The 27596-nt window shown below is 46.1% G+C and overlaps 1 protein-coding gene across 1 annotated transcript; it reads right to left on the reverse strand.

Moving 5' to 3' along the window:
- Nucleotides 1-326: 326 nt before the first annotated feature.
- BPIFC (BPI fold containing family C) lies at nt 327-13230 on the reverse strand. The gene is given in 17 exon segments (XM_066320254.1): nt 327-647; nt 1427-1490; nt 2357-2399; nt 3691-3733; nt 3736-3757; nt 4284-4454; nt 5744-5797; nt 6496-6669; nt 7869-7960; nt 8880-8940; nt 9773-9836; nt 10593-10748; nt 12188-12316; nt 12440-12473; nt 12476-12561; nt 12745-12856; nt 13203-13230. Coding segments are annotated over 17 exon segments (1422 nt in total). The 3' UTR covers nt 327-558.
- Nucleotides 13231-27596: the final 14366 nt, after the last annotated feature.

A 27596-nucleotide genomic window follows, 5' to 3' on the forward strand; every position in this document is an offset into this window, starting at 1 on the left:
AATGCCCTTGTAACTGACTGGTTACTTAGCAACATTCAGTACACTCAAACTAAGGGCTAGATTTGGAGAAGGATAACCAGAAGGCAAAAAAAAAATATTTTCTGAGAGCTCACTAACTACTTTTGACTACTAGCCTCAGTCATTATCACCGTTTATTAATAAAATTTGGGCATCCTAGGTGCACAAAATTGAATTTGTCTCTCTCTTATATTCCAACTATTCAACAAGACTGTGAGATAGCAATAACTCTAATTTGATGTGATTGGCCAAACTTAAACAATGTTAAACCTGTTTTTACACTGAATTGCAACTTGCAGGCTGAACAAGTTGTACATTTGATCACTCCATAGTTACATACTCACTTCTAACTTTTCCTCTCAAAGCAAGATATTTATTTCTAATAGAATTTTACCATTATCACAGATCTCATTTTAAACCCATTTTTACTGCTTAAGTAGCTCAAATACAGCGAATTTCTGGCACTATAGTAGGTGAATAAATGCCTAGGGGAAAAAAAAAGAGGCATAACCTTTCATAAAGGAAAATCTTTCCTAAGTATCAAAATCTCACCTGTACAATTGTAATGTGAGGTCTTGTCAAAGTAACATTGGCCAGATTGGGAAGAGGGAATCCTTTTGACAGTTTAGCTTAAAAAAAGAGACAAACGATGGTTTAGGGATGCATTAGAAAGATAATAAACACCTGCCCTTCAACAACACTTTATCCAGAAACTTGTAGGTCATTTATAACAATTAGCCTCTTAGTCTTCACAAGCAAGCCTGGGAGATCACTAAGATGCTCATTTACCAATGGAAAAAATAAAGAATTACAAGTGCTTCTCTCTTGGTAGAGTGTTGCAGGAAAACTGAGGCATTCATGTTCAACACATTGCATACTGAGTGATTTGTCCCGAATGATCCCTGAGGGATTGTTAACACAGCTCTACCATCAGTAGAATCTGTTCCCATTTGTATCTGTTAACTAAAGAAGGTGATGTTCATCCCAGTATAGAGGGCTGACACAAAGCTGTATCTCCCTCCAGGCCTTAAATAAGATTTATGAGAGGTGAAAGCTCTGTTCTGGTCTAATAAAAAGGAGTACATTTCATGTATGGTGGCCTCAGGCAGGTGTGCAGATGAGAAAGACTTTTGCTTTTGTCCCTGATGCATCAAGACCACCTAGGCTGAGATGAAGGCAGGTGAATTTTTACTTTCTTAGTAATTTTTTGCCATTTTTGCAGAACAGTGAGAGGGAGCACTTACACCCCTACAGATCAATCTCTGCCGCCTTCCACTGCTTACTGGCTGATGGTAATTTTCCACTCCAAGTTAATGGGAGCTGAAAACTTAATCAGAAAGTCAGAAGTTCCTAGAATAACCCATTCTACTGGAAACTTTTTAGCTGATGCTTTGAAGTACAGACTTACCATTAGCTGATGGAATTATTTCAGTCTGTAAAATGTAAGATAGGATGTTTTCCAGAGGCAAAACCTGCCACAGACAAGAAAACTGAACTATGTTTAGTTTCCTGATTTAGCTAGTTAACTATATTAGTTATGTTTAGTTAACTATGTTAGTTTAGTTAACTATGTTAGTTTCCTGATGGTGGTAGAACTGTCATGCCCTAATCCTGGGTGGAGTTAGTAGGCTCTTAGTCAACCTCCAGTTCTCTTTTGGCCTCAAAGAGTCACAAACTCAAGCGAACTTTGGATCTTAAGGTTTTGGAATGATGCAAAGGAAGTGAGATGCAAAATACAAATGAATTTCATTATGCTTGGCCAACATTTTAATTTGCTTTTATTTGTGAGATAATTTATCACCGATAGCAAAGCAGGATCAGAACAATTTTAATCCCTTCTCCTCAGCTACTTGGAACTGATTGATTATACCGAGAATGAAATCACTCTCTGTGGGGACAGGGTTTTCCCCTGCAAGGCTACAACTGCACTATTTCAGGCATCTGAGGGAAGTATCTTGACTCTCCCTTCTTGCTCTAATTCTGAGCACCTTGATGAGCACCCCCAGAGTGCCTGTGCCTCAGCCATCCCTGTGACTATTGGATGGTGCTCTGATCTGCTGCTGCAGGTCTGGTCTGCTCTGTTTCACCGTGATGATTCGAGAGATCTCTGCTTACTGCAACTACAGAATGTGTCATTTGCACAGCACTAGCTTGCCCCAAAGAGTTGACTTTTAAGTCTGGAACAGCGAGGTGGTTGCCAGAAGACAGAAAGAGAGCCACATGGGAATGAAGCCAAATGATTTAGAAATACAGATAAAATTTATCTGCTTACCCTTTAACCTTAATATCACTGCTATTCTTAGTCTGCATTTCTTATATGCTTCAACTACCCATTTACCTCGAAAGTGCTGACATTGGAGTGGGCTAGGGAGAACTGGATCCTGAGGGAAAGAAGTGAAGATGAGTCACTAAGAAAGGATAAACACAATTATTCTAATCATGTGCAGTCATTGCTGTAGAGCTCCGGGCCTTAAGAAGCATCTGTAAAGAGAATTTTGAAGCCCTTTCACACACTGCATACTGTGGCATAGAGAAAGACTATTTGGTTTTCTTGGAGCATTGTTGAGCATCCATGCAAGAGCGTGCTAGAAGGGCTGTAGCAAGCAATGGGAGTGTGCTTCTCCTTCTGTGCTGTTCTGGAAATCCTACTGACAACTGACTTTACCAAGGACTTGTAGTATGTCAGGTATTTTCAGGTATTATGCAGATGTACCAAGGATTTTAGTACATCTGCATAATGCTTTCATGTGAGTCTTACCAGGAAGAAAGGATCTGTTAATTGTGTGGTACTGCTGCTGTTGGCTTTGTTGCTACTGCCTCTGTTTCCACATTGAAATATGTATTCCCTGTGTTAGTCTTGTATCCAACAAAAGATTTCTGAATTTTTTCAGCGCCAGTACCCAAATTCTCAAGGCCAGCTTCCAGCACACTCTAAATTTCCTCTTTGAAAATTACTGCAGAAAATGCTAACAGCACTATCCCCCTTAAAATCTTAACATCCCTCTGCCGTGGCAAACTCTGCATGTTCTTAACCCTGTGTCTTTCTTAAATACTTTATGAAATTGGAGTCCTAATTCCCAGTTGTGAGGTCCTGATACACAGAGCTTCTTCTCCGTGAAGTGTGACATGCTAGATGTGTAAATGACCTGGCCTCTGGTCTCCAGCTTTCTGAACCTTGGAAGTTGCAGGACTTCAGTTGGGGAATGTCTGCTATAAGAATATCTTCGTAGGGGATCTGCAGGGGGCCAGGTTCTTTACTGTGCCCTGGACTGCTCTGACATTATTAATGGCACAGGTTGTCTAGAAAGCCATGACATCTTGCCAGCTGGAAAGTGATGAGGGAAACTCTAAAAATTATTTATGGTCATCAAAACTGCCCTGCATGCTTAGTTTATCTAGCTCAGAGGGGAGAATATATGTAAAAAGCAGGGAAGTAGAGTGAGACCTCTTCCCTTCAGCAAGGGGACTCCCTTGGGGCTATGGCACTTGTCAGAGAAACGCTTCCTGCCTCCTCTAAACCGTACAAGTGCTGCCAGATTCAGAGCATCTAATGCAGTTAAATTTATCAGCAAAACATATTCATAGTTATCTGATCATATGTCTAAACTACTAATGTTGGGATTGCTAACGTTGTTTTCCAAAGGAAGTAATTTTCACCCTAGGTTGGATTACCTGTTCAAACATAGTGAGCCCATCAATTTCTTATCAAATATTTCAGAGAAATGCTGGTGTTGGCTGCCTGCAGAATAAAGAAACCATGAGTTACCAGCCATAAAAAAACCCAGGCCCCTTGCTGTGAATTAGTCATAAATACATAAATACCATCTTTCCAGTTATGCATGGAAGATGTTTTAGGTAAATGCAGCTTTCTCACTGGAAGGCTGCACACAGTAAATGTCTGGTGATTTGAATGGCACTGACAAGAGCTGAAATTGGGCTAATGAGATGTCGTTCATCAAAGCCATGAACAAGATGCCAAGAGGCATGACTCACACTTGCAGAACTGTAATTCCAGAGAACAAAACCTTGCTTAATCAGTGTCACTATATGTTGAGATTTTTGTCTGTCTGTAGGAAAATGTTCTTTGGCATAAAATGTCCTGTGGGTTAGGTGAGGTCAGGCCTACAGCTTTGACTAAGGGGAATCTGCATGTTTAACTACTAGAAATTTGGCATTTTCGTTGTTTCTTGTACAGAGTTTTAACAGAAGAAAGGAACTACCATATTTAACCCTGAGTTAAATGTCACCTTGTTTGCTGTACTTACTGTGCTCAGTGTTAACAGAGACTGGGTGGTTGAGTCTGGCAGAACAGCCAACACCTCCAGGGAGCCCTGAATCTCTAGTGCAAAGGAATCCTGCTGTAAGCTGATGACAGGGATTTCAGTAGACATTAGCTTCAACATCACTGGGTAGGGTGTAACTGAATATTTAGCTACCTGTGAGATTCAAAGACAAAAAAGGAAAAAAGAAATTCTCATAGAATGGATCAAAATACTGCATTTTCTTACTTTTGAAGCAACAATTTTGAAGTAGCTCCTTATGATGAAGTTAAGAATAGCTGCTATATTCTTTCAGGTAAGCAGGAAATAAAGGTTTTCTGTGGTGCTAAATTAACAGTATTGGCCACTCAGGAATGCAGTGGAAAGTTCCTCCCACTTGAGGAATACAAATTTTTCCATATTATTTGAAGAGAAATTAAATATTTGCTTGTGAACAGAGGAGATAAATGGACCACGAGTGTACTACTTAGTCACACAATAAAAGAGCTCAGGAGTCATTCACTTTGAAATTCACCCATCTCAGGAGATGGGCTCCTCCTCTGGACTGTCCTCAGAGGAGCCTCACTCTGCTCATTGCCTGAAGAGTGAACAGGCTCACAAAGGTCAATATTCAAAACAGAGAGGGTGGAATAATGGTATCAAATCTTATGGCATTTTGTGGAGAACATCATACATGACTGCCCTTGGAGAATTCTTGTATTTCTGAGGAAGGAACTTCATAACATCTGGGAAGCAAACAAGAACATGAAGTACTTTGAACTATAAGTCTGATTTCACCCAACCTCGGCATTTATAGCCTAGGGGTTCCTATGCTCATTTCTGGTTTCTCAGTCTGTCTCAGAAGGCTAGTGGAAGCCATGCATGCTCATATTATCTGTCTTGTTATATTCACCTCCTTCACCTAAAATAAATGGAAATCTTGTGCATCTGCCTTGTCTGTTCCATAGGATGTAATGTTTCCTGTCCATCTGCTAGCTCATTTTCCTGCACTTGGTCCCTTCCCAGGTTTTCTGCTCACCAGTCAAAGGGCAGCAGGAAAGTAAAGAGAATTATGCAGCTTTGGGAATGAGTAAGGCGATTTTTCTGAGCTGAGGCCCTCTTGGATGTCTCTCAAAGCAGGACTCATGACTAGAAGCTTTTTCCTGCATAGAGCTGGTTTTAGGTGGGAACAGCTGTGGCTTGGGCATGGTGCCCAGAGAAAAGGATTGATGTGCAAGGTTATGGGCCAAGATTATGTTTGGTAAGAGTGCAAGTCATTCAACTTTTCATGGGGTAGAAAGTGACAAAGCCCATCTGCTCTGCTGTTACAAGGCGCAAATGTGCCCACTTCTCCAGTGCAGGAGCCCTGCTGGCCCTATAAGCCTTTGGGATACACCAGCAGTGAGGTGTCTTGACACTGAAACTGGGTGGCTTCCCTGAGACTTTGGGAAAGTAACGATACTTACCTCAGGGATGATACTGCCAAATATCTCTGTGTTTATATTAAAATATCTGCAAGTCTGAAGGAAAAAATAAAAGAGAGAAAACAAATGAGTTACCAGATTTGACCTTCATGTTCAGCTTTTCTCTGAATGCATTATTACGGTCATTTCAATGGATCTTTGATTTTGTACCTCTCAGAAATATTCCTAAGAGACTCAGTATGCTTAAAACAGCTTCCCAATAATACATGCCAAAATAATCCCTCAGAAAGCAAATGCTTAAGGTCATTATAGTTTGGGCTGCGGTCTATAGGTTTTGGGATTTATTGAACCTCCTGCAGTTAAGTTAGCCAAGTCAGGCAGCCTCCAACCCACAGATGCTGTCCTTTGACATATACCTTTGCTTGCAAGGCCCCTGTAGTATTTTCATTCTATGAAGATGCCTCAGAAAACAGCCACTGAGGCTGCAAAATTCTCCAGAGTTGATTCCTTGTCCCTGTTAGAGAAGTCTGTGCCTCAGGTCTACAAACCTCTTATTTTTTTGTAACAAAATCAGCAGAATTTGGTACTTGGCTCAGTGGAAGTTGGCATGCCTGGTTGTGGCCTGAGGCATCTTTATAGAGCATAAGTAAAAGAGAGTAACAATACCCTAGTATTTATAATCTACTGTCTCAGGACTCTACAGACTGAGAGCTTTATATGGCCACATACTGACACCTGTCAGGTCAAAGCCCTGTCTGAGCCACTCTGACCCCATTCCTCTGTATCCTGCTCACCTCCTCTGCAATGGTAATGTTGAAGGGCCCTGTGGTGTAGTAAGCAAGTGAGGAGGTCTGAAAGAAATACTCAGAGAAGGCAAGGTACAGCACGGAGTCACTCTGGTCCAGGATTGTGAAGGAAGCTGCCTCATAGGCAGAGTCAGTATAGTTTCCAGCTGGGAAGACTATGCCCTAAAAGCTATTGTCAGAGATAAAAAAACAGAGTCAAAATATAACTATATCATGGCTGCAGACCATAAATGCTACTACTTTCCTTGACTTTGCCCAGGCTACTCACTTGGTTTATAAATGAATATGCAGGCTTTGTAGTACACCCTGAAGGCTTGGTGCTTTCAAGCAGGTGGTGAAGACAAGTTCCAGCGTTTGGACATCTTCACAGATGAGGCCCAAGATCTGTCTTTTGGGACACTGATCACCTACCGAGGACAGTCTGCCACCTCAACTCACCCTCAAAATTAAATGTCTAAATATTGCATGAAGAACATGACTAGTGGACCTCCTTTTTGAAAAGCCTTACTTTCTCCTTTCCTCATCTCCAGGATTTTCTATCTGAGAACTGCTGCTTAAGAGCTATCCAATGGTCTTAATTACAGAACTGATCTCTAAAACCATAGGTCTTTCTTGGTCCAAATCAGCACTGTATTCTGCCCAGAATCAAGCTGGTAACTTGTGCGGACAAAATGCTTATGAGAAAGGAAAGTTGTGTCTGACAAACCTAAAATGCCTACGATGTCTTTCTGCATTACCTATCATATTGGCCAAGCCTTGCAGATCTAATGCTTCCAAATGCATCCAGATGAAACAAAAAAGTAAAACTGATTGAAAGCCATGAAGACATTTAAAGGGTAAAGGGTTTTATGTCTGTTTTATTAGTTCTCTTGTTTCTGTTTCATCTCAAATGTATTTTGTCTGTCTTTATTTTCTCATCTAGCTCTAAAGTTCCTGTTGCTTTTTATGAACTATCAAAATGCTTACAAAGTGCTGAATCACAGTTGGTGACCTCTCCATTCAATCCTCACTTGCTGGATTTAGCAGTTTTTGTATATTTCCCCACTTAGGTGGGAGAGTAGCTCTTGAAACAGCCATAATTTCACATGGCTTTAGTCTGACTTAAGTTCCTGCTTAAAATCTAGTTGCTGCAATACTCAGAAGAGTTTGACAGCAGCTGCAGAACTGGTGTGCTGAGACCAGTGTCTACCACACAAGCAGATACTAACTTTTTGTTCCTTTTTTTTCCACCTCTCTTATTTCCCTGTTGTCCTTTTCTTAATACTTAATTTATAGGATCTTTGTGACAAGACTGTCTTTTCATTTGGCCTTTGTAGAGCACCAAGCACAAGGCAGCTTAAACTTAATTAACTAACTACTACCTTTAAGTCCAGGTCAATGAATGGTTGGAATACTGATGGCAAGCTACTTAAGGAAAAGTCTACTTCAGCCAAATCATTATTCTGCATTACAGCTGTAAGGGTGGTAGATAAGACAAAGAATATTACAAAAAACACAGAAATAATTTTATGTGTACTTAAAAACTAAGTCAGTTTCTGAAAGAGAATGACACAAATTGTTCCAGAGAGTAGGGAAAAATACAACCAGGGACCTCCTAACATGCATTCTGACCTAAGATTTGACATTTCTACTGAGACCTTCTGTAAAGCACCTTCTCTGGTTTCTCTGTTGTTTTCTCATTGTGGAAGATGAGTTTGGTCTAACCCAAAAGGGGAGATGGCCATGTCAATGCTTCAGGGCATAAGGAGGTGTTGGGATTTCTTGCCCAGCAGTTCTAAGAGCATCCCAAATGCTTGTAACTTGCAAATACTTTCCCAGAAGGAGGGTGTCTGATCTGCTTAGATACCCATGTTTTGCACATGGTATCTGACCAACAATTGGGGTGTCTTAAATCCCTGCAAATCTAACCCAAAGTGGTTCAAGTGAGAAGGTTTTTGCAAAGGAGCTTTTTCATTTTGTATCTGGCAAGTTTGATAAATAGGCAAATAAAACTTAGTTTCCAGGCAGGTTAGGAGAGCAGGCTTCAGCTTGTAAAGTGCTGTGTTCAAGAGGACTGGGAGCATGGTAAGGGAAAACTGCCTCAGCATCAGTACTGTGTGGCCTTTAAGTGGCATTTCTCACAACAGAAGTGCACAGTGCCACACTTACAAGTTGAGAATTGCTACCAAGTCCTTGGCTTTTAGAAACATGTATTTCTTGCTCAAGTAGCCCAGCCTTTATTTAACTGTGGTTCTGTATGCACGGGACCAGATGGAGCAGAGGGACTGATACAACTCTTGGAGGCATTGCAAAGCAGCTACTGCTAAGGAAGCAGCAGAATTTCACTGATCAGAAGAAAGAAAACAGAAGGAAAAGGTACATTAATGCCTCACCATTCAGTGATCAGAGGTCTTCATCTATCAACTGGATCCCAGCTCCGATATTGGGACATGACTACAATAAAAGCACACTCAAGTTATGGCCTGATTAGCATGGGTGTATAAGCACCTCTTACATTTCTGCTGCATGACACACATTGCAGCATTTGTTTATCAAAACACCTAATCTGGCTTCTCTTCAGCTAACTGGATCCCCAAAGTTTCTGCTTGGTGCAATGTAAGCCTGTTGTATGTCAGAGCTGCAAAAAAAAGAGGGAAGTTTCCAGAGGCAGCCTGGTGGGGGTGACAAAACCACAGCCTTAAATAGAGCGAGGACAGAGCTTATACTGGGGTCACAGGAGAGATCTCAGAATCATGGAATCATTTGAGTTGGAAAAGACCCTTAAGATCAGCGAGTCCAACTGTAAATTGCTGGACAGAATGACAGCCATCTCAAGCTCTGTTTCCTCTCAGAGGCCCTCGGCAGGATGTCATCAGAACCCCTTTGATGCAATGAAGTTGAAATGTCATACTATCAGTTGATATCCTGTAATTTTTCTATGTGGTGCCCAGTGTATGCTTGTCTGCTAAGTGTAAAAATGACCCAAGCCCCAGGATGCCTGTAGGTACACAGGCAAGGACTTATGCTGGATTGGAATGGAAAAATAACTACATTTTCCATCCCTACTGCTGCCTTGGTTGAACATAGCTGTGTCAGAATCTTGGCTATGAACCTGTCACTTTATCTGGAATCATTTCTGGCTGGCAAAATGATAACTGTGCTGATCAGACCAGCATAGGACAATTATAGGATTATTTTTCTAATTCTTCCTTTGCCAAATTCACAGTACTGACTTGTGAATGCTCTCCTCCTTACTCCCCTCCCCTACACAATGTGAAAGGCTTACATTAATGACCAAGCTCCTGTGAATGGGTTTCTTCAGATACTTGATAAAGAAGTTATGCAAGAAGCTAGAGGGAAGGAAGAAGGCAATTAATGGGTCAAGTACTATGGTCATTAAGAGGAGATCAGATCTCTCTGCAGAACATGAATTTAATGGCCTCTTAGTGTGATAATCTGGGACACATGGGACCCTTTTTAAATGTAAAAACTGTCAGAGAGCCACCATTTAAAAGATAATTTTAACACTATGCATCTTAGCCTGGGTTAATTAATATTTATGAAAAAGGGATTTCTTCACAGTACCACCATCATATATGTACAAAATACTCTCTGCAATAGGAACTTCCAAAACAAGTAAAAATAAACAAACAAAAACAACCCCCCAAAAAGGTGACAAGAGTGGTATTCAGACAGTGAGAGAAATACAAAAAAAAAAAAAAAAAAAAAAAGATGGGGCTGTACCCAGGGGCTTAATAGACAGTCTGGTTTTGTTCAATTTTGATAGCACTGTGAGTAGGAGGAGTGAAGCATAATACAACCTTGTAACTTCTACACAGAGTTGAAGATTAGGGAAGTTTGAAAGAAGTGGGTGCTGAAGAAGCACAAGGGATTATTTGATTCTGTCTTTATCTTCTACTGTGTGTAAATACAAGGACAAATATCAATGCTGGCCATTTTAATGCTGTATTAGGACCCTAGTTCTCACCTTTGGTGCCTTATGATGCCTAAAAGCAATTCTGTGTGCCCTAATTTGTGAAGCTGTCTCTGTGCTATTCATTGACAGTTATTTTGTGAGAGAGTTTATATAGATCTCTTCCACTTACCCAGTTTTCCTATTCAGGTTGATATCTATGTCACCAGAAGTTGTCTGGCAGCTGGTGAGGGATGATGACATAGGGCCTGTATTATCCAGGGGTGTTGAAAAGATTGCGGTAACAAACGCCTTTGAAATGTGCACTGTGCCTCTTCCATTGTCTTTGCTGTATTAAGTGTGTTGGGGAAGATGAATCAGGGAAACCTTATAAATATGATTGCTTAGCAAAAGATTCTGAAAGTATGAAACCTGTAATCGAAATAGAAATGAAAGCTGATTTTGAGTTGTAGGATACTGAGTCTTAGTTACTCTATAACCTGAAAACAATAATCCAGTTAGCTGAAGGAGAATCCCTTTTGATTGAGCCATACCTTTCTGCTGGCTGAGGGATCCAAAGGTCAATGTAGCAAAACAGAAGTTTAAAGAGTAGTTTTTAGAGTTTAAAATATAACACAGTATGGTAGTATAGTAGTTCTTATAGGCTGTACGTAGATTCCATAGGATTTTGTGTCTTGTGTTTGTTGGTCACTGAAAATTAGAATATTAATCACAAAAGGAAATATAATGTATTGTAACAAGGACCTTGCTCTCTCTTACCCTTCCTCTTCCCCCTGTTCTCACTCTCTCTTGCTCTCTTCCCCCTGCCACTTTGCTCTCTGGCTCCCTTCTCTCTCAGCTCTCACCCTCCTGTTCTTTCTCCCTCTCTCTTTGGGACTTCCCTTCAGCCCAGGCTGGTGGCTGAAGGCAAGGCCCTTTTACCCACGACCCTTGCAATAAAACCACATGTTCTAGAATATATAGGTCAGCAGAATTCCTTGTCCCAGCCATCCGCGGATTCGCCTATAAAGTGAAAGTAGATAAAAACTGAGAAAAACTGCACCTCCTCTCTATGGACTTGCCTGGTGATGTAGACTCATGGCTGGTCCTGGTCACTGCCACTACTCTGCTTGCCTGTGTCGGGTGCTTGCCAGTGAGGGCACTGTGCCTCCTGTGCTGTGTCACCTCCTCACCTCCCAGGTCCTTTTCCCCTGCATGCAGCCCTGCTGTCCCTGGCAGATCAGAGACTGCTGTAATTCAGTCAGTTGAGCAATGTAGGTAATATGGGTTGTTCTAATATTGGAAGCAAAGAGGGATTTCTTTCCTCTGAAACAGCCTGAGGCTAGGAAGGTGTGGAGACTGCTCTAAGGATATTGCCACTTGCTCATCCATTTTCCATCAGCTTTTGAACTGCATCACTTGGTGGCATAGCAGACTGCACTATGAATGTTTATTATAATGGACTGTGATTCACCACACTACAGTTGTTCTAAATATGTCATTAGCTGGCAGGCTGGACAATGACAGCATTCAGCTAGAGCAGCAGTCCTGTACTATTAGCAGCAATGCTTCTCAGCCATGGGCTCTTCATCAGTGTTCATGTCTGAGGGGGCAGGGGCTGTCTCAGCAGCAGATCTGTTGAGAAGCACAAGTCTGTGCTCCTGGGTTACTGCTGCCAGCTGATAAAGAGACCCTTTACAATGAAGGGGTCACAAGAATAAACTAAAATTTGCATTTTTGTATTATCCATCAAGAAAAAAATCCCAGAATGTGCAAAGCTGTACATACAACATCCAGGTCATTATGTTCCAGTTCATATCAATGGTTAGAGAAGCATTTCCAATCACCAGTTTTATTCCAGACCCTGTTAGGAGGGAGATGGAAGCACTGAGTAATTCAACCGCAGTAACATGTATCCTAGAACATAAGAGAGAAAAGGGAGAGAAAAGAATAAAAAAAATAAATTATTAAGACAGAATGAACAGAAAAGAAGATTAAAATTTCAGTCAAACACAAATTGCCTCCAGAGAAAATACTTACCTTGAGATGTTGTATTTGACATTACCAACCCCAATTTCTCATAGCCAGTCAGGCTATGAGAATCATCAGGGAAACTCTCCTTCTCCATATTCTGCTTCAGGATTTCCAGCCCAACCTCCTTGCTACAGGAGAACAATGATCAGTTCAGTTGCCTCTGATAGTGCAAGGGAGTTTAGAGTTATATGTTTCTGGCTTAGGAAGTGTGATGGACACAGAGTCAGCAAGAAGGTAGTATCTCACCTGAGACGTGGGCACGGTGTCTTGGATATGAATGGTGGCCCTTTTCCCTGGGAAAATGAAGTTACCACCCCAGGTTCCTGATGTCATTTTGCAGGAGACATTTGGCACTCCCAGGCGAGCCAAGATTCCAATTTGTGGGACCTTGGGTCTGGGAGAAATCCTGATCCGTCTCAAAATCTAGGCGGCAGGAGGCCGGTCCCGGGTATGGGGTCCTGGATATGAACGGTGGCCCTTTTCCCTCAGAAACTGAACTCCGTCCCCCAGGTTCCTGATGTCATTTTGCAGTAGACATTTAAAACTCTCAGGCCAGCCAGGATGCCAATTTGTGGTACCTAGGGTCTGGGAGAAATCCTGATCTGTCTCAAAGTCTAGGCAGCGTAATGCCAGTCCTGGGCAGGGCATCCTGGATACGAATGGTGGCCCTTTACCCTGGGAAACCGAACCCGCCACCCCAGGTTCCTGGAGTCATTTTGCAGGAGACCTTTGGCACTCCCAGGCCAGCCAGGGTTCCCATGGGTAGTACCTTGGGTCTGGTAGAAATCCTGATCCATCTCGAATTCTAGCCGGCGGAAGGCCGGCCCCAGGCACGGTGTCTTGGGTACAAACGGTGGCCCTTTTCCCTGGGAAACCAAACCCAGCCCCTCAGGTTTCTGGCGTCATTTTGCAGGAGACCTTTGGCACTCCCAGGCCACCCAGGATTCCCATAAATGGTACCTTGGGTCTGGGAGAAATCCTGATCCGTCTTGAAGTCTAGGTGACGTAATGCCGGTCCTGGGCAGGGCATCCTGGATACGAATGGTGGCGCTTTACCCTGGGAAAATGAACTCCCCCCTCCCCATACCTGATGTCCTTTTGCAGTAGATATTTGGCCCTCCCAGGTCATCCAGGATTCCAATTTGTGGTACCGTGAGTCTGGGAGAAATCGTGATCTGTCTCAAATCTAGGCAGCGGAAGGCCGGTTCTTACACAGGGTCTTGGATACGAACGGTCGTCCTTTTCCCTGGGAAAATAAACACAGCGCCACGGGCTCGAATTGCAGTACCGCTCTCTGCCCACACCCTGGCAGCACTGCCTAGTGCGCAGCCCAGGGCTTTTAGGGGCTCGAGCTGCAGTACCGCTCCCTGCCCACACGGTGACACAACTGCTTTTTTCTGCAGCCCGGGTCGATTACGGCTTAGGGCTGCAGTACCGCTGCCTGTCCAGACGGTGGCAGCACTGCCCTGAGCGCAGCTCTGGGCTGCCAGGGGCTTGAGCTGCAGTACCACTGTCTCTAAACACAGTGGCAGCACTGCCTAGTGCGTGGCCCAGGGCTATTAGGGGCTGTAGGTGCAGTACCCCTCTCTGCCCACACGGTGGCAGCACTGCCTTGAGCCCAGCCCGGGGCTGCCACGGGCTAGAGCTGCAGTACCGCTCCCTGCCCACACGGTGGCAGCACTGCCGCACAGCTCGGCCCCGGAGTGCTCGGGGATCGAGCTGCAGTACCGTTGTCTATCCACACGGTGGCAGCACGGCCTTTTTGCTGCAGCCCGAGTCTATTATGGGTTAGAGCTGCAGTACCGCTGTTTGCCCACACGGTGGCAGCACTGCCTTGAACACAGCTCGGGGCTGCCAGGGGCTCTGGCTGCAGTACCGCGTTTTGCCCACACAGTGGCAGCACTGCCTTGAGCGCAGCATGGGGCAGCCTATGGCTCGAGCTGCAGTATCGCTTTCTGCCCACACGGTGGCAGCACTGCCTGTTTTCTGCAGCCCGGGTCTATTACGGGCTAGAGCTGCAGTACCACTGTCTGTCCACACCCTGGCAGCACTGCCTTGAGCTCAGCCTGCGGCTGCCACATACTAAGGCTGCAATACCGCTTTCTGTCCACACGGTGGCAGCACTGCCTAGTGCGCAGCCCGCGGCTATTACGGGCTATACCCCCTGTACCCCTCTCTGTCCACACAGTGCCAACATTGCTCTGTGCGTCATTCAGGGCTTTTATGGATTAGTGCTGCGGTACCGCTCCCTGCTTACATGATGGCAGCAGTGCCTTGAGCACAGCCTGGGGCAGCCTATGTCTCGAGCTGCAGTACTGCTCCCTGTCCACATGGTGGCACAGCACCAGCACACAGCTCGGACCGGGGCTGCCTGGAGCCCGAGCTGCTGTAGCGCTTCGTGCCCACACGGTGGCAGCACTGCCTTGAGCATCGTTCAGGGCTTTCACGGCATAAAGCTGCAGTACCGCTGTCTATCCACATGTTGCCAGCACTGCCTAGTGCGCAGCACTGCCAAGGGCTAGTGCTGCAGTACTGCTCTTTGTCCACACGGTGGCAGCACTGCCTTGAGCGCAGCTCGGGGCTGCCACGGGCTAGAGCTGCAGTACCGGTGTCTGTCCACACGGTGGCAGCACTGCCTTCAGCACAGCGCGGGGCTGCCATGTGCAAGGGCTGCAGTAGCGCTTTCTGCCCACGTGGGGGCAGCACTGCCTTGAGCCCAGCCCGGGTCTTCCATGGGCTAGAGCTGCAGTACCACAGTTAGTCCACACCAGGCATCACTGCCGCACAGCTCGGCCCAGGGCTGCCTGGGGCTCGAGCTGCAGTACCGTTGTCTGTCCACACGGCAGCAGCACTGCCTTTTTTCTGCAGCCCCGGTCTATTATGGGTTCGAGCTGCAGTACCGCTTTCTGTCCACACGGTGGCAGCACTGCCTTTAGCGCAGCCCGGGGCTGCCAGGGGCTACGGCTGCAGTACAGCTGTCTGTCCACACGGTGGCAGCACTGCCTTGGGCGCAGCCAGGGGCTGCCTAGGACACGAGCTGCAGTACCGCTGTCTGTCCACGCGGCGGCAGCGCTGCCTAGTGCACAGCCCGGGGCTGCCATGGTCTAGAGCTGCAGTACCGCTGTCTGTCCACACGGTGGCAGCACTGCCTGGAGCTCAGCCCGAGGTTGCCACGTACTAGGGCTGCAGTACCAGTGTCTCTCCACGCGGTGGCAGCACTGCCTTTTTTCTGCAACCCGGGTCTATAACGGGTTAGAGCTGCAGTACCAGTGTCTGTCCACACGGTGGCAGCACTGCCTAGTGCGCAGCCCGCGGCTTTTAGGGGCTCGAGCTGCAGTACCCTTCTCTGTCCACTTGGCGGCAGCACTGCCTTGAGCGTCGTTCAGGGCTTTTACAGATTAGAGCTGCAGTACCGCTCCCTGCCCACACGATGGCAGCACTGCCTTGAGGGCAGCCAGGGGCTCCCTAGGGTACGAGCTGCAGTGCCGCTGTCTGTCCACACAGTGGCAGCCCTGCCTTGAGCGCAGCCTGGGGCTGCCACGTGGTAAAGCTGCAGTACCGCTCTTTGCCCACACGGTGACAGCACTGCCTTGAGGGCAGCCCAGGCCTGCCACGTGCAAGGGCTGCAGTAGCGGTTTATGCCCACACGAGGGCAGCACTGCCTTCAGCTTAGCCGAGGGCTGCCATGGGCTAGAGCTGCAGTACCGCTCTTTGTCCACTCGGTGGCAGCTCCCTGCCCACACGATGAGTGAACTGCCTTTTTTCTGCAGCCCGGGTTTATTACGGGTTAGAGCTGCAGTGCCGCTGTCTGTCTACACGGTGGCAGCACTGCCTAGTGCGAAGGCCAAGGCTGCCACGTGGTAAACCTGCAGTACCGCTCTTTGCCCACACGGTGAGTGAACTGCCTTTTTTCTGCAGCCCGGGTTTATTACGGGTTAGAGCTGCAGTACCGCTTTCTGTCCACACGGTGGCAGCACTGCCTCACAGCCCGGGCAGCGGCGCACGGCAAAAAAGCACCGGGCCCAAAATTCCCTTCCAACATCCTCTCGAATAAATGGCCCAAAAGATCCCCACCACAACCGCAAAACCCAGCCCCCAACCAAACAAGCCTTTAGTTTGGGCTACATTTCGAAATTTTTGTATTTAGAATTTTCCCATTTTATCATTACCGTTTATCTTTTGTATTCCTATGTGTATTATCATGCATTATAATGCACTTCACATGTAGTATGTATTTACTTACATTATTAATAGCATTTTGTATTTCTTCTTTGTTTTTTGTTATTTAGTTTTTCTATCTTTTTACTTATTTTTTAAATTTGTGTTTAAAATATTAACTAATAATTGATATTTTAAACTTGATGAATTCATGAACCTAACACATCAGAACCATAGTTAATTAGAATTAAATAAGCTTGGGTTTCTAAGGGGTCAAGATGTTATTTTTATTTAAATATTATTGACATACATTATAAATAATTGACATCTATTGTAATTTGACATATTTTTAAATAATCTCGATTCTGTGTCCCACATTGCCACCCTCTTCCTGCCCCATAGATCCCTGCCCCACCCATTCTTGACCCATAGATTTCTCTGCCCCACAGATTTTCTGACCTGATTTTTCTCTCCCCAGCTCTGCCCCACACAGCTCCTGGGTAGATCTGTTGTCTAACAAGTTATGACTTAAAAATGAAGTTTTAAATTTAGTAAAGATCAAGTTTTGCTGCTAAGAATTAAGGAGGTGGCCTGTTGGTGTTACTGCTTTAACCTTCTGACATTAGAGGGTATTTGCACCATAAATTCATTATCAAAGCAGCTAACATTAAAATAACAGTCCCTTAAAATAAAGTTGGCCAAAAAAAAAGCCTCAAAAATCCAGATATAAGCTGCACAGATATTTAAAAAAAAAAAAAAAAAAAAAGCTGTCCTTAGTGTGTATAACTTGACAGCCCCTCATGTTTTCAGTCCTTACCATTTTTATTTTTTTTACCAAGTTGATTATTAAAACCATGTAGAAAGCTCAAAACATTAAAAAGAAATAAGAAAAAAATTGCAGGACAAAACTACCCATTTCCACAAGTACCCTCAGTGGGGTGCAGTGTCACACCTGCGTATTTGGTCCCTGGGGCACTCTGCCAGGGATTTTATCCAGCTGCATCTGAAAGAAAGTTAGGACACAAGTCAAAGTGCTGCAGGGTAAATTGACAGCTCCAGACATCTCGTGGCAACCTGGGAACACCCCCCCCCAGACCAGCTACACCGTACCTGACAAATTTCAAGCCCCCAGGCCTTGCCCTATTACCCCTACCCCCAGACTGAGCAGCAAGGCAGAGCAGCTCCGGGCCAAACACACACAGACACCCGTGACACAGGACAGGACAAACGAGGGGACACCACAGGGACAGAAATCTCTTGCAAAAAGAATGACCAAGAGGACTCAGGATGAGATGACCAAGGCAAGACTGAGGGTGAGCTGACCAGGCTCAGAGAACCCTGCAGGGAGAAGATGACAATGGGATGAATTATCCCAAGAAACGCAGAGACGGATGCCCGAGAATGCTACGGTGAGAATCCTCTACCTATCTTTGCATTTCTACAAGACCTAATCCTCAATAATGGATCATTGCAGTGCACAGCTGTGGACACAGCTCAGAACAAGACCTGAAAAGGCACCAGACTGGATGCTGGTCCCAGTCCCCCGGACTGGTTTTTTGTCCTTTTTCTTAGGACTGAGTAAACCTGCTGCAGACTGACAAAGCCAGAGAAGCACCAAGAGCTGGCACCTGCAGCCCACAGGGCCTGGACCTCAGCATTTTATCAACAGCAGAATAGCTGATAAGAGACCAAAGGAGCTGAGCTACAACCCACAGCAAGGACTTCCTGAATTAACTACCTCACTTCAAAACAGCAAGTTGAATTATTTTATGTTATCCAATCTTTATGCTTGTGCACACTTTGTTTGTTAAATAAATAGTTTGTTCTGCTTTTCTCCAAGGAAGTTCTTTCCCAAAACAATTTAAAAGAAAGATACTGTTTGGGTTTACTTTCCAAAAAAAACCCATACAAAAGTTTCCTCCCAAATTTACCCTAAACCACGACAACAACAAACAAATCAAACTACACAACAACAAACAAATCAAACTACAAAAATAAAAAAATAACACGTACTTAAATTAACACTACCAAAAAAATTATTCCAAACTTGATAAACCCATAATGCCTCAAAACTATCAAAACAAAAATACCACCTATAAATACACAGAAAGCCAAAGATCCATCTAACTACAAACAATATCTCCTAAATTATCCATAGCTATAGAACATATACCGTTGTCCAACAAGCCAAATTAATAAATCCCTATAACACAATAAACAGCAATCCAATTATAAGTATTAGGAAACCCTAAAAATTAACTATATCATACTACCTCAAACCCACCAAAACAAACACTACACACTCACCATGATAAAAGCCTCCACTATTTCTCACACCAGAGCCAATTACAACATCATAAAGCTTAGAAAACATACCCTTGGAAAACATAATACCCCACCAAAAAAAATTCAAAACCAAAACTCAGTTCAAAAACGGTCTAATTAACATGTAAATTAGCAACCCTAATGTGAAATAAATAGACCGAATTCCTCATCATACACCATCCACCAGCAAAATAGAGATACATAATAAATTATTTAAAAACACCTTAAAACCACTAAACAGAAAAAAATGGTCCAACCCAATCTAAATGCCTACATAAAATAAACAAAACCCCAATAACATATCCCAAGTCTATACAAAATTCTATTTAATGTAGTTCTTCCTCAAATACAAACAAACCCACCCATAAAGTTATTTTCACTCAAAAAGCAAATTACACATACTAAATAATAACAACAAAACTAACAAAACACTACATACCACCAAAGCATCCAATATTAAGTGAAAAACACATCTAAGTACTCCTATTTAGTAAAAACCCAAGTCAGGGGGGATTCTACACAATTTGAACACTAGCAATAACAGAACAGGAATTTCTTCAATTAATTTGAACGCTTTTTGTCTTCACAACTTCTTTTTCTTCTGGGAGCACCGGGGAGGAATTCACAACACAAAGCTGAAAAGGAGAAAAGCCCCCCCATAAGCCCACACGAGCCTACCTGTTACTTGGCACAAAGGTTTGTTCCTTGGCACGTCCTGAAGCAATGCTCCCACCTCCACATGCCCTCCCAAACACAATAAAAAAAAATCTCACCATCACTCTACAAACCACACGAAGGAATACAGTAAGGCTCCTCCCCTCCCACAGCTCAATGCCAAAGGGAGCTCAGGCACCCCGCTTAAACCGACCCCAGCAGGGACTGCCCCTCACCATCCTTTACAGCTCACACCTGGGGCCGCTCTGTCCCCTCACCATCCTTTACAGCTCACACCTGGGGCCGCTCTGTCCCCTCACCATCCCTTACAGATTACACCTGGGGCTGCTCTGTCCCCTCACCATCCTTTACAGCTCACACCTGGGGCTACTCTGTCCCCTCACCATCCTTTACACACCTGGGGCCACTCTGTCCCCTCACCATCCTTTACAGCTCACACCTGGGGCCGCTCTGTCCCCTCACCATCCTTTACAGCTCACACCTGGGGCCGCTCTGTCCCCTCACCATCCCTTACAGATTACACCTGGGGCCGCTCTGTCCCCTCACCATCCTTTACACCTCACACCTGGGGCTGCTCTGTCCCCTCTCCATCCTTTACAGATTACACCTGGGGCTGTTCTGTCCCCTCTCCATCCTTTACAGATTACACCTGGGGCCGCTCTGTCCCCTCTCCATCCTTTACACCTCACACCTGGGGCTGCTCTGTCCCCTCACCATCCTTTACAGCTCACACCTGGGGCCGCTCTGTCCCCTCACCATCCTTTACAGCTCACACCTGGGGCTGCTCTGTCCCCTCACCATCCTTTACAGCTCACACCTGGGGCTGTTCTGTCCCCTCACCATCCTTTACACCTCACACCTGGGGCTGTTCTGTCTCCTCACCATCCTTTACACCTCACACCTGGGGCTGTTCTGTCCCCTCACCATCCTTTACACCTCACACCTGGGGCTGCTGTCACTGCGAGTGTGAGGCGGGGGCAGAGGGGACTCGCTGCTCATTCCCTGGACAGTTCGCTGTCTGCCCCTGACCCGCTGGGGCTCCGGGCTTTCCCTGCTATGGATAAGGACCCCTCTTCTCCCGCAGGTGCCCAAGGCTAAAACTGGGATTCCACCTCCAAAACTCCACATGCCTGAGATCCATAATTCCCAAGGAAATTCCCCAGCCACCGTTACCCTCCATTTACAATTTTTCCTTTGGAATCATTGCTAACTTGTCTTTCTGTAGAAGCGTTTCAAACATTCATTGAGAGTTCAGGAACTGGCTTGTTTATGACTTAGCTGGCAATCCCAGACTAAATCCAAACACCCAGAATTACGGGGAGCTACGGAGACAGTTCATAAATACTCTCCTTCCTTGCAACTTAGTTTTTCATCGCAGGTCCCTGGAGCAGATTTACTTTTTTCCCCAATAGCAGCGCTCCAACACAAATCCCACTTCTCAGACACAAACCGAACAGAAACCGACCAGCGGGGCGGGGCAGGTCTGGGGCCGAGGCGGAGCCCGGGCCGGGGCCGGGGGAGAGGGGCCGGGGGGATCGGGACCAGGATCGGGACCGGGATCGGGGCCGGGATCGGGGCCGGGGCCGGGATCGGGGCCGGGATCGGGGCCGGGATCGGGGCCGGGGCAGGGATCGGGGCCGGGATCGGGGCCGGGGCAGGGATCGGGGCCGGGATCGGGGCCGGGATCGGGAGGGGGGCGGGGCGGGGCCGGGGCGGTTCCCGGGGCCCGCTGTCCAATCAGAGCTGCCAATGCCTCAGCGAGCCGGCCAATCGCGAGCCGGGCGGGGGTTTAAAAGGCCCCTGGAAGGGCCCGCTACTCTGTGTGGAGCTCTTTGGTCAGTGTGGGTGCGGGTGTCGCTTTTCTGGGCTGTCTTCGTGCGGTGAGAACGTGTCTGCTTGTTTTTCTATAAGCTATGTTATGTGGGACTGTTTGTTCTGTGGTGGGTGGTAATAGGTGGGGCTGTTGTTCTGTGCATCAGTCGGAGTTCGTTTCAGAATCCCCAGACCCTTTCCTGTGTGAGGTTGGGAGGCAAACATTGCTTTATTTTAGCTTGGTTTGGGCTTGTTTTGGTGCTGAATTAGGGATTTTATTGTTGTGTAATCTGTGTCAGTTTTCTTTCTTGCTTGTGCCTTCCTATGGTTCAGGTAGTGGGAACATGGGGAATTTTGCCTTGTGCTGGAACATTTTCTTGGTAAGTTCTTCTATAGATCAAAATTATGCTGAGCCTTGGTGTTTTTGCAGTTGAGGGGGGATGTGTACTCTTGAGGTGTGCTGTTTGGGGATGATACAGACGTTTTCCTGCCTTTGTTTTTCCCCCTTTAATCTCTTGTGGTGTATGGGTCTGGATGGTGTCTGGTAATTAAGGTGTTGATTAGGCTTTAACTTGGAACGAATATGGAAAAAACAAGTAGTCTTTTGAGGTTTGCATTCTTGGTTGGTTTATGAGGTGACTTCAATAATATAACTTCTGTTGAAGCTGCTATCAACTTTTTAAGAGGTACTTATTGGAAGTAGTGACAGCTTTGGAGTGATGATGGTTATTTCTGCTGGCTTAAGCCTTTTGTTGCCTCAGCCCTGGGCAGCGCAATGGTGTTTGAGGATGGGAGAGGAAGGCACAGAGGGCTTGGAAAAGGTGTGTGAGATCTCCCTTGAATCCTCCCAGTCTGGGACAGTGCTGAACATTAAATGGAACTCAGGGCAGGTGGGGTTGGGTTGTTTGCTTTTGGGTCGGTGATCCATTCTGGGGGCTGTTTTCATGGGGATAAAGAGTATTTAACTTTCCTTGTCTAGAGGTACTTTTTTCCTTGTCTCAGCTTTGTTGTGAAGTGTGATGGTTTTACACCCAGAACTTTGTGTAGTGGGTCCAGTGTTTGATGCTTTTGTCTGGCTTGGGAATATTTCTTATTGTAAATGGCTTTTTGGGTTTTCAGGAGGTATGCTCAGAGATGTGTAGGTATTTCCTAGTCTATAGAATTTTCTTACGGTTTTCCTTTCTGTTTGGTTTTCTTTATGGAGTAAGACTGGGTTTTGTGTTTACCATCTGTAGCTCAGCATATACAGGTAGTGTATTGACCCCTCACACTAAGTAGTGCAAGTGCACAGTGGTTAATTGGATTTAATTATCATCTGAGGAATAATGGGTGAAGTCTGTTCCAGTTTCTTTTGCCACTCTGTGGGAATGTGGTGTTCTTGTGTACGTGGGGCTTTGGCCACACTTGGGGAGATGTAAAATAAGCACTTGGGTTACTCTGGTTACCTGATTGGAAATGTGTGTTTGGGGAAGCCCCTGTGGATAAACTGCTCTTCTGTTGTAGATCTGCAGCTGTGCTGAGTTTGGCAGCGTAGCTGAAGGGTTTGTGAGAGCAGAGCAGGGAATGGACACGTCAGCTCCAGCAGGGTCAGGAGTGTCTGCTTCTGTTTCCAGGAGGCTGAACCCAAAGCCTGTTGCTTTAATGGACAGTACTAATTGCACTTTTTGTTCTCTCAAGGTCCCTGGTAAAGGTTAGACAATAAGTGAAACAAGACTTGGTCCCTGGCTGAGAGAGAAGCAGCAGATGGATTCTGGGGCGTTTCTGTGAGTTGCAGCTTGCTAAGTCCCTGTTTGTGAGGCTGGTTTGGTGTTGTCCCTTTTTTTGCCTGTTTGTTTCTCTTCATGCTGCTTTTGAAGCTGCTGTAATCAGTGACTCTGTAAGTTTTAGGTTCAGCTTCTGCTTAGCTTTCAGTCTTACAGAAAAGGCGGACAGGAACGTGACAGTCTGCAGGAGGTGTTCCTGGAGCTGTTTGCATCAGTGCTCCCTTGTCTCTTTGTTCCTGCTTTTCTTGGTAGGAGAGGGATTTGTTTATTTGGGTTTGTCTTTGCAATCCCTAGGGGCTGAGGTGGTTTAGACTCAACCCAAAGGAGAATTCCCACTGGAATTTTAGCCAGAGCTGCTATTGGGTGCTCCAGAGTGGTTTGTTTAGTGTTGTTTTCGTGCAGTAAATACTTGAACTTGATTTTCTCCTAGGGTTTTCCAAGGAACATTTTGTTTTAGCTCCCTCAGTAGCTGGGGACTCTCGGGTGCCCTGTGCTGTGGTCTGGCATTGCCAGTGATGGGGTTTCCTTTAGGAAAGCAGCTCCTTTAGGGTGTGCTTCAGTTGGAATACTTCCTTGAGCTGGATGTCTGAGAGAAGCGTTTGGATGATCGTCTCAGTAGATTTTCATGGTTTCCAGGTGCTTTCACCTGGTTCCTTCCAGGCGTTTTCAGAGCATGATGCAGAGCAGAATTGCTGCAGTTGGATTATAAATACAGTGCAGCCAGAATGGGTCCATGACCTTCAGCATCAGAGGTGTAAATGCTCGGGCATCTGTGAGTTTGCTGTGACTTGTGCAGCCCTGAAGCCTGAGCAACAGGTCCTGAGTTCAATTTGTCCTGGAGATGAAGGTTAAAACAAGATGTTGTGTTTGTATCCCCTCAGTAGTGCAATAGCCAGGACCCTTAGTGTTCTAGGTCTGTGCTCCTGAGTGAAATGTGGCTTGAGCTTTCTGTGTTCAGAGGCCAGATGGGGCCCTGAGGTCAGTCCTATGGCCTTGTTGGGAGGAGCAGGGCCAAAGGCAGCTCCTGCATTGCTCCTGAAGCCCTGGCCAGGCTTTGGGTGCAATCCAGGAGGAGGCTGAGCCCACCTGTTCCCACAATGGGAGTTGTGTGAGCCTGTTTATTGCACACAATTGTCTGACTTGGGCCCTGTCCCAGCACAGCTGGAGTCTCTTTGCCTGCTGGTGGACACATCTGCAGGAACTCCCAGTTCTGGGGGAGGCTCTCTAGGGCTGGGCTGTGACAGGGGGTCCCAGCTGCTGTGTGGCTATGGAGGGTGGGCAAGCCTCAGGGTCCCTGGTGCTGGATCTCAGTCCCTGTAGGTGATCTTGGGTAGCAGTGCTGAGGGGCATTGCTGAGCTTTCCTTGGGAGACTCTGCTGCTTTGAGTACAGAGATGCACATTTCCATCTAGCTCAGGACTGCTTGGGCAAATGAGCAGAGCTCTGGAAAGTCCTTGAATGTGTGGGGTTTTTGTTCTAGTTCTGGTTTAGAAGTCCCTTCTGTCCTAAAGCAAAAGAGCAGTGCTTGCTGCCGCTGGGAGACTTTGGTTCCTTTCCTTCAGAATGTCTGGGGTGCCCTGTGGCTGCTGTGCTGCTATCAACATGTGCCAGGTTCTTGTCTTTGCCGTGTATTTCATCATATTCCCCACGGGATCAAATGTCCCTGCAGTGGTTTGTGACCTGCTGAGGTGTTTTTGGACCCAGTGCTCTCACTCAGGGCTCGAGGTTCCCACCCGGAATGGCGCAGGCAACTCCAGGGGACTTGGAGCCTCATGGTCGTTGCGCCCTTCTGACTGTGGAAGGCCTTGGGTGAGTCAGAGACTGGGAGATCTCTGCGGTCTTTGCTTGGGCCAGGTGACAGCCACTAATGCATTCACTCACAGCTTCAGCTCTGCTGTTGCTCATCTAAGACAATCAAGTGTTTTGTGGTCAAATAAATCTCTCCTCTCTTGTGTCTGGATTTCTCAGTGACAGTAGCAGTATGTTCTAACCAGCTGATTAGGTGAGCTAATCTCAGGGTGATTCTCACACTTCTCTTCAGAAATTCATCTTTAGTTGCTGAAATTGGAGCTTTATTTGCAATTCACAGGAGAGGAAAGTGAAGTCGTGATCAAAACCGTGAAACACTTGGGTGAGGCAAAGCAGAGATTTTATTTGCCAGGCTCTTGAGAGGAAAATGTCAACTGACTAAAGGTATGAGCCTCAAAAGTAGTTCAAATTTTTCTTATGAGAATGATGTCATAGAAATAAAGGATTTGGTCTGTCTTAGAGATGTTGTTTAGGATGGGACAAACTGCATGGAATTATCTCAGCCACTTGAAAGAAATGACTGTTCTTTCCTCCAATCCCACTTTTGGGTCAGGTGAGTTTTTTGGGGAGTTTTTCAGCAAGGGTGGGAATGGGAGTTTCCCAGATATGCGGAGATCTGCTGTGAGTGTTGCTAGCTCCTGCTGCCTCCAAAGTGACAAGCTGTTGTTTAAACATTTCATTTCTGTTTTCTTAGAGAGAAATGCCCTGTAGTTGTCCTTGTCTCTGGCCCCTGTGGGGCAGGCTTGGATCTCTGCTCCGGCTGTTGTGGTGCGTAGGATGGTGGGTTTCCAGGGATGCCAAGGGTGGTGATTCCAGCCTGGAGCACTAGTCTGGCTGTGCTGCAGGGGTGTAATAGCCTGCTGGACTCCTCCTCTGCTTCTGTCCCAGTGCAGACCTGTCCTGCCTTGTCCAGCAGCCCTTCCTTCCTTCGGAAGCTGATCCATCCTCTGCTCAGTGGGGGGGTCTTGGTTGATGCTGTGTTCTGCCTGCCTGGACTGGCAAATGCTGCTGCCACGCTTGAACCATTGCCATGGAGATCCTGCAGACAGGTAACAATCCTCCTTCCCCTTGCAGGTGGGTGTGTGCTGCCCTGGGAGGCTCTGGTTTGCCCTGGGTTCCCAGAGAGTGTCTCCCAGTGGGATGCTAGCGCCTGAACAGCAGCCTGAGCTTGAGGTGATCTCCCAGATGAAACTTGAGCATGATGCTGTTAATGCCATCAAGGCAATTTACCTAAAAATAGGTGATCTAAACATCAGTGTTAGTTGTTTTTGATGCCTAGCTGCCTGTTGTAGAGTCATTTGTGTCACTTTGTGTGGGGTGTATCCAGAAATCTTCCCTACAGGTATCCCCGGGGACTTGTCAGGAGAATATTTCAGGCAAAACCCTCCCAGCTGTGGCCTGGGCTCTGGCCAAGCCCTGGCCCCAGCTGGCTGGGAAGTGGGCCGCCAGAACCAGATGTTTCCTGCACAAAAAGCTGAGCAAGTCGTTTGGGCTTGTAGATTTGGGCCTCTGAAGCTGGACCCCTTTCTGGGCACCCTGGAGATCCCAGCTATGGGTGGACACACCGCGTAGGATCCCCCCTATTGCCGGGAAGGGCTCTCCAGGTCCTGGCTGCAGAACGGGGCTCCCCAGCCCTGCAGGCTCTAGCTGATGCTGGGCTATTCAGACAGTTGGTGATGGAGCTCAGTCACTGCTCTCTCTCTCCTGTGGTAATGGGCAGGTGAGTTCCTGTGCTTGTTTTAACTTGTTGTTAAAGCCAAGCGAGTGATAAGCTCATTGTTGTACCAAATGTGTCCTTTTACCTCTGTTTTGCCTCCCTATTAATAGTGAAATAAGACCATTCTTCCTGCTGGTGTCTGTGTCCATTCTCCTGCTGCTGTGGACTGGCCAAACACCCAGTCACTGCCCGGGTCAGTGCAAGGAGAGCTCCCAGGGCAGCCACCAAGTCTCCACTTGCTCCTTTCCCCTGCTGAGTACCTTGGGGTGAGTGCAGTGAGCCCTGAGGATGGAGAACGGCTTGGGATGAGACAAAAAGACTTGGAGAAGCCATTTTCCAGAAGGATGTGAGCCTGAAGGTTTGTGCACTATCAGATGCTTGTGTCCATCTCATGTGTTTCTTTCCAATGGTTGTTGAAATTCTAGTGCACTAAGTTCAAAATCAAAAAAGCATTTTCTAGGGTATGGTCTTATTTTTAATGAGTTTTCTTTTTGCTTTGTGGGAAGAATTAATTGTCTTTTCATGTTTTCTTCTTTCAGGATACCCAGAAAAGAAGCTCAGTCTGCAAAGATGGATGCCCGAGAATGCTCTGGTCAGAATCCTCTGCATAGCTTTGCATTCTTACAAGGCCTAAACTGCCAGAATGGATGAGGGTGGTGCACAGCTGTCCATACAGCTCAGAACAAGACCTGGAAAGACATCGGCCTGGATGCTTCTGAAGAGAGATATAATTGCCATGCCTGCCTGAGCTCCTGAATCAATGGTTCGATGCTATCGGCATCTGGCTGAGGAACAGAGAGACCAGCGATCCTAAGAATGATGCTAGGGTTTTCAATATGCCCCTTGAAGGGCTACAGAAAATGATATGAAACACAAGGTGCCCAAAAGACCCAGAATTCACAATA

This window comes from Sylvia atricapilla, chromosome 5 (assembly GCF_009819655.1).
Source record: "Sylvia atricapilla isolate bSylAtr1 chromosome 5, bSylAtr1.pri, whole genome shotgun sequence".
Taxonomy (NCBI): Eukaryota; Metazoa; Chordata; class Aves; order Passeriformes; family Sylviidae; genus Sylvia; species Sylvia atricapilla.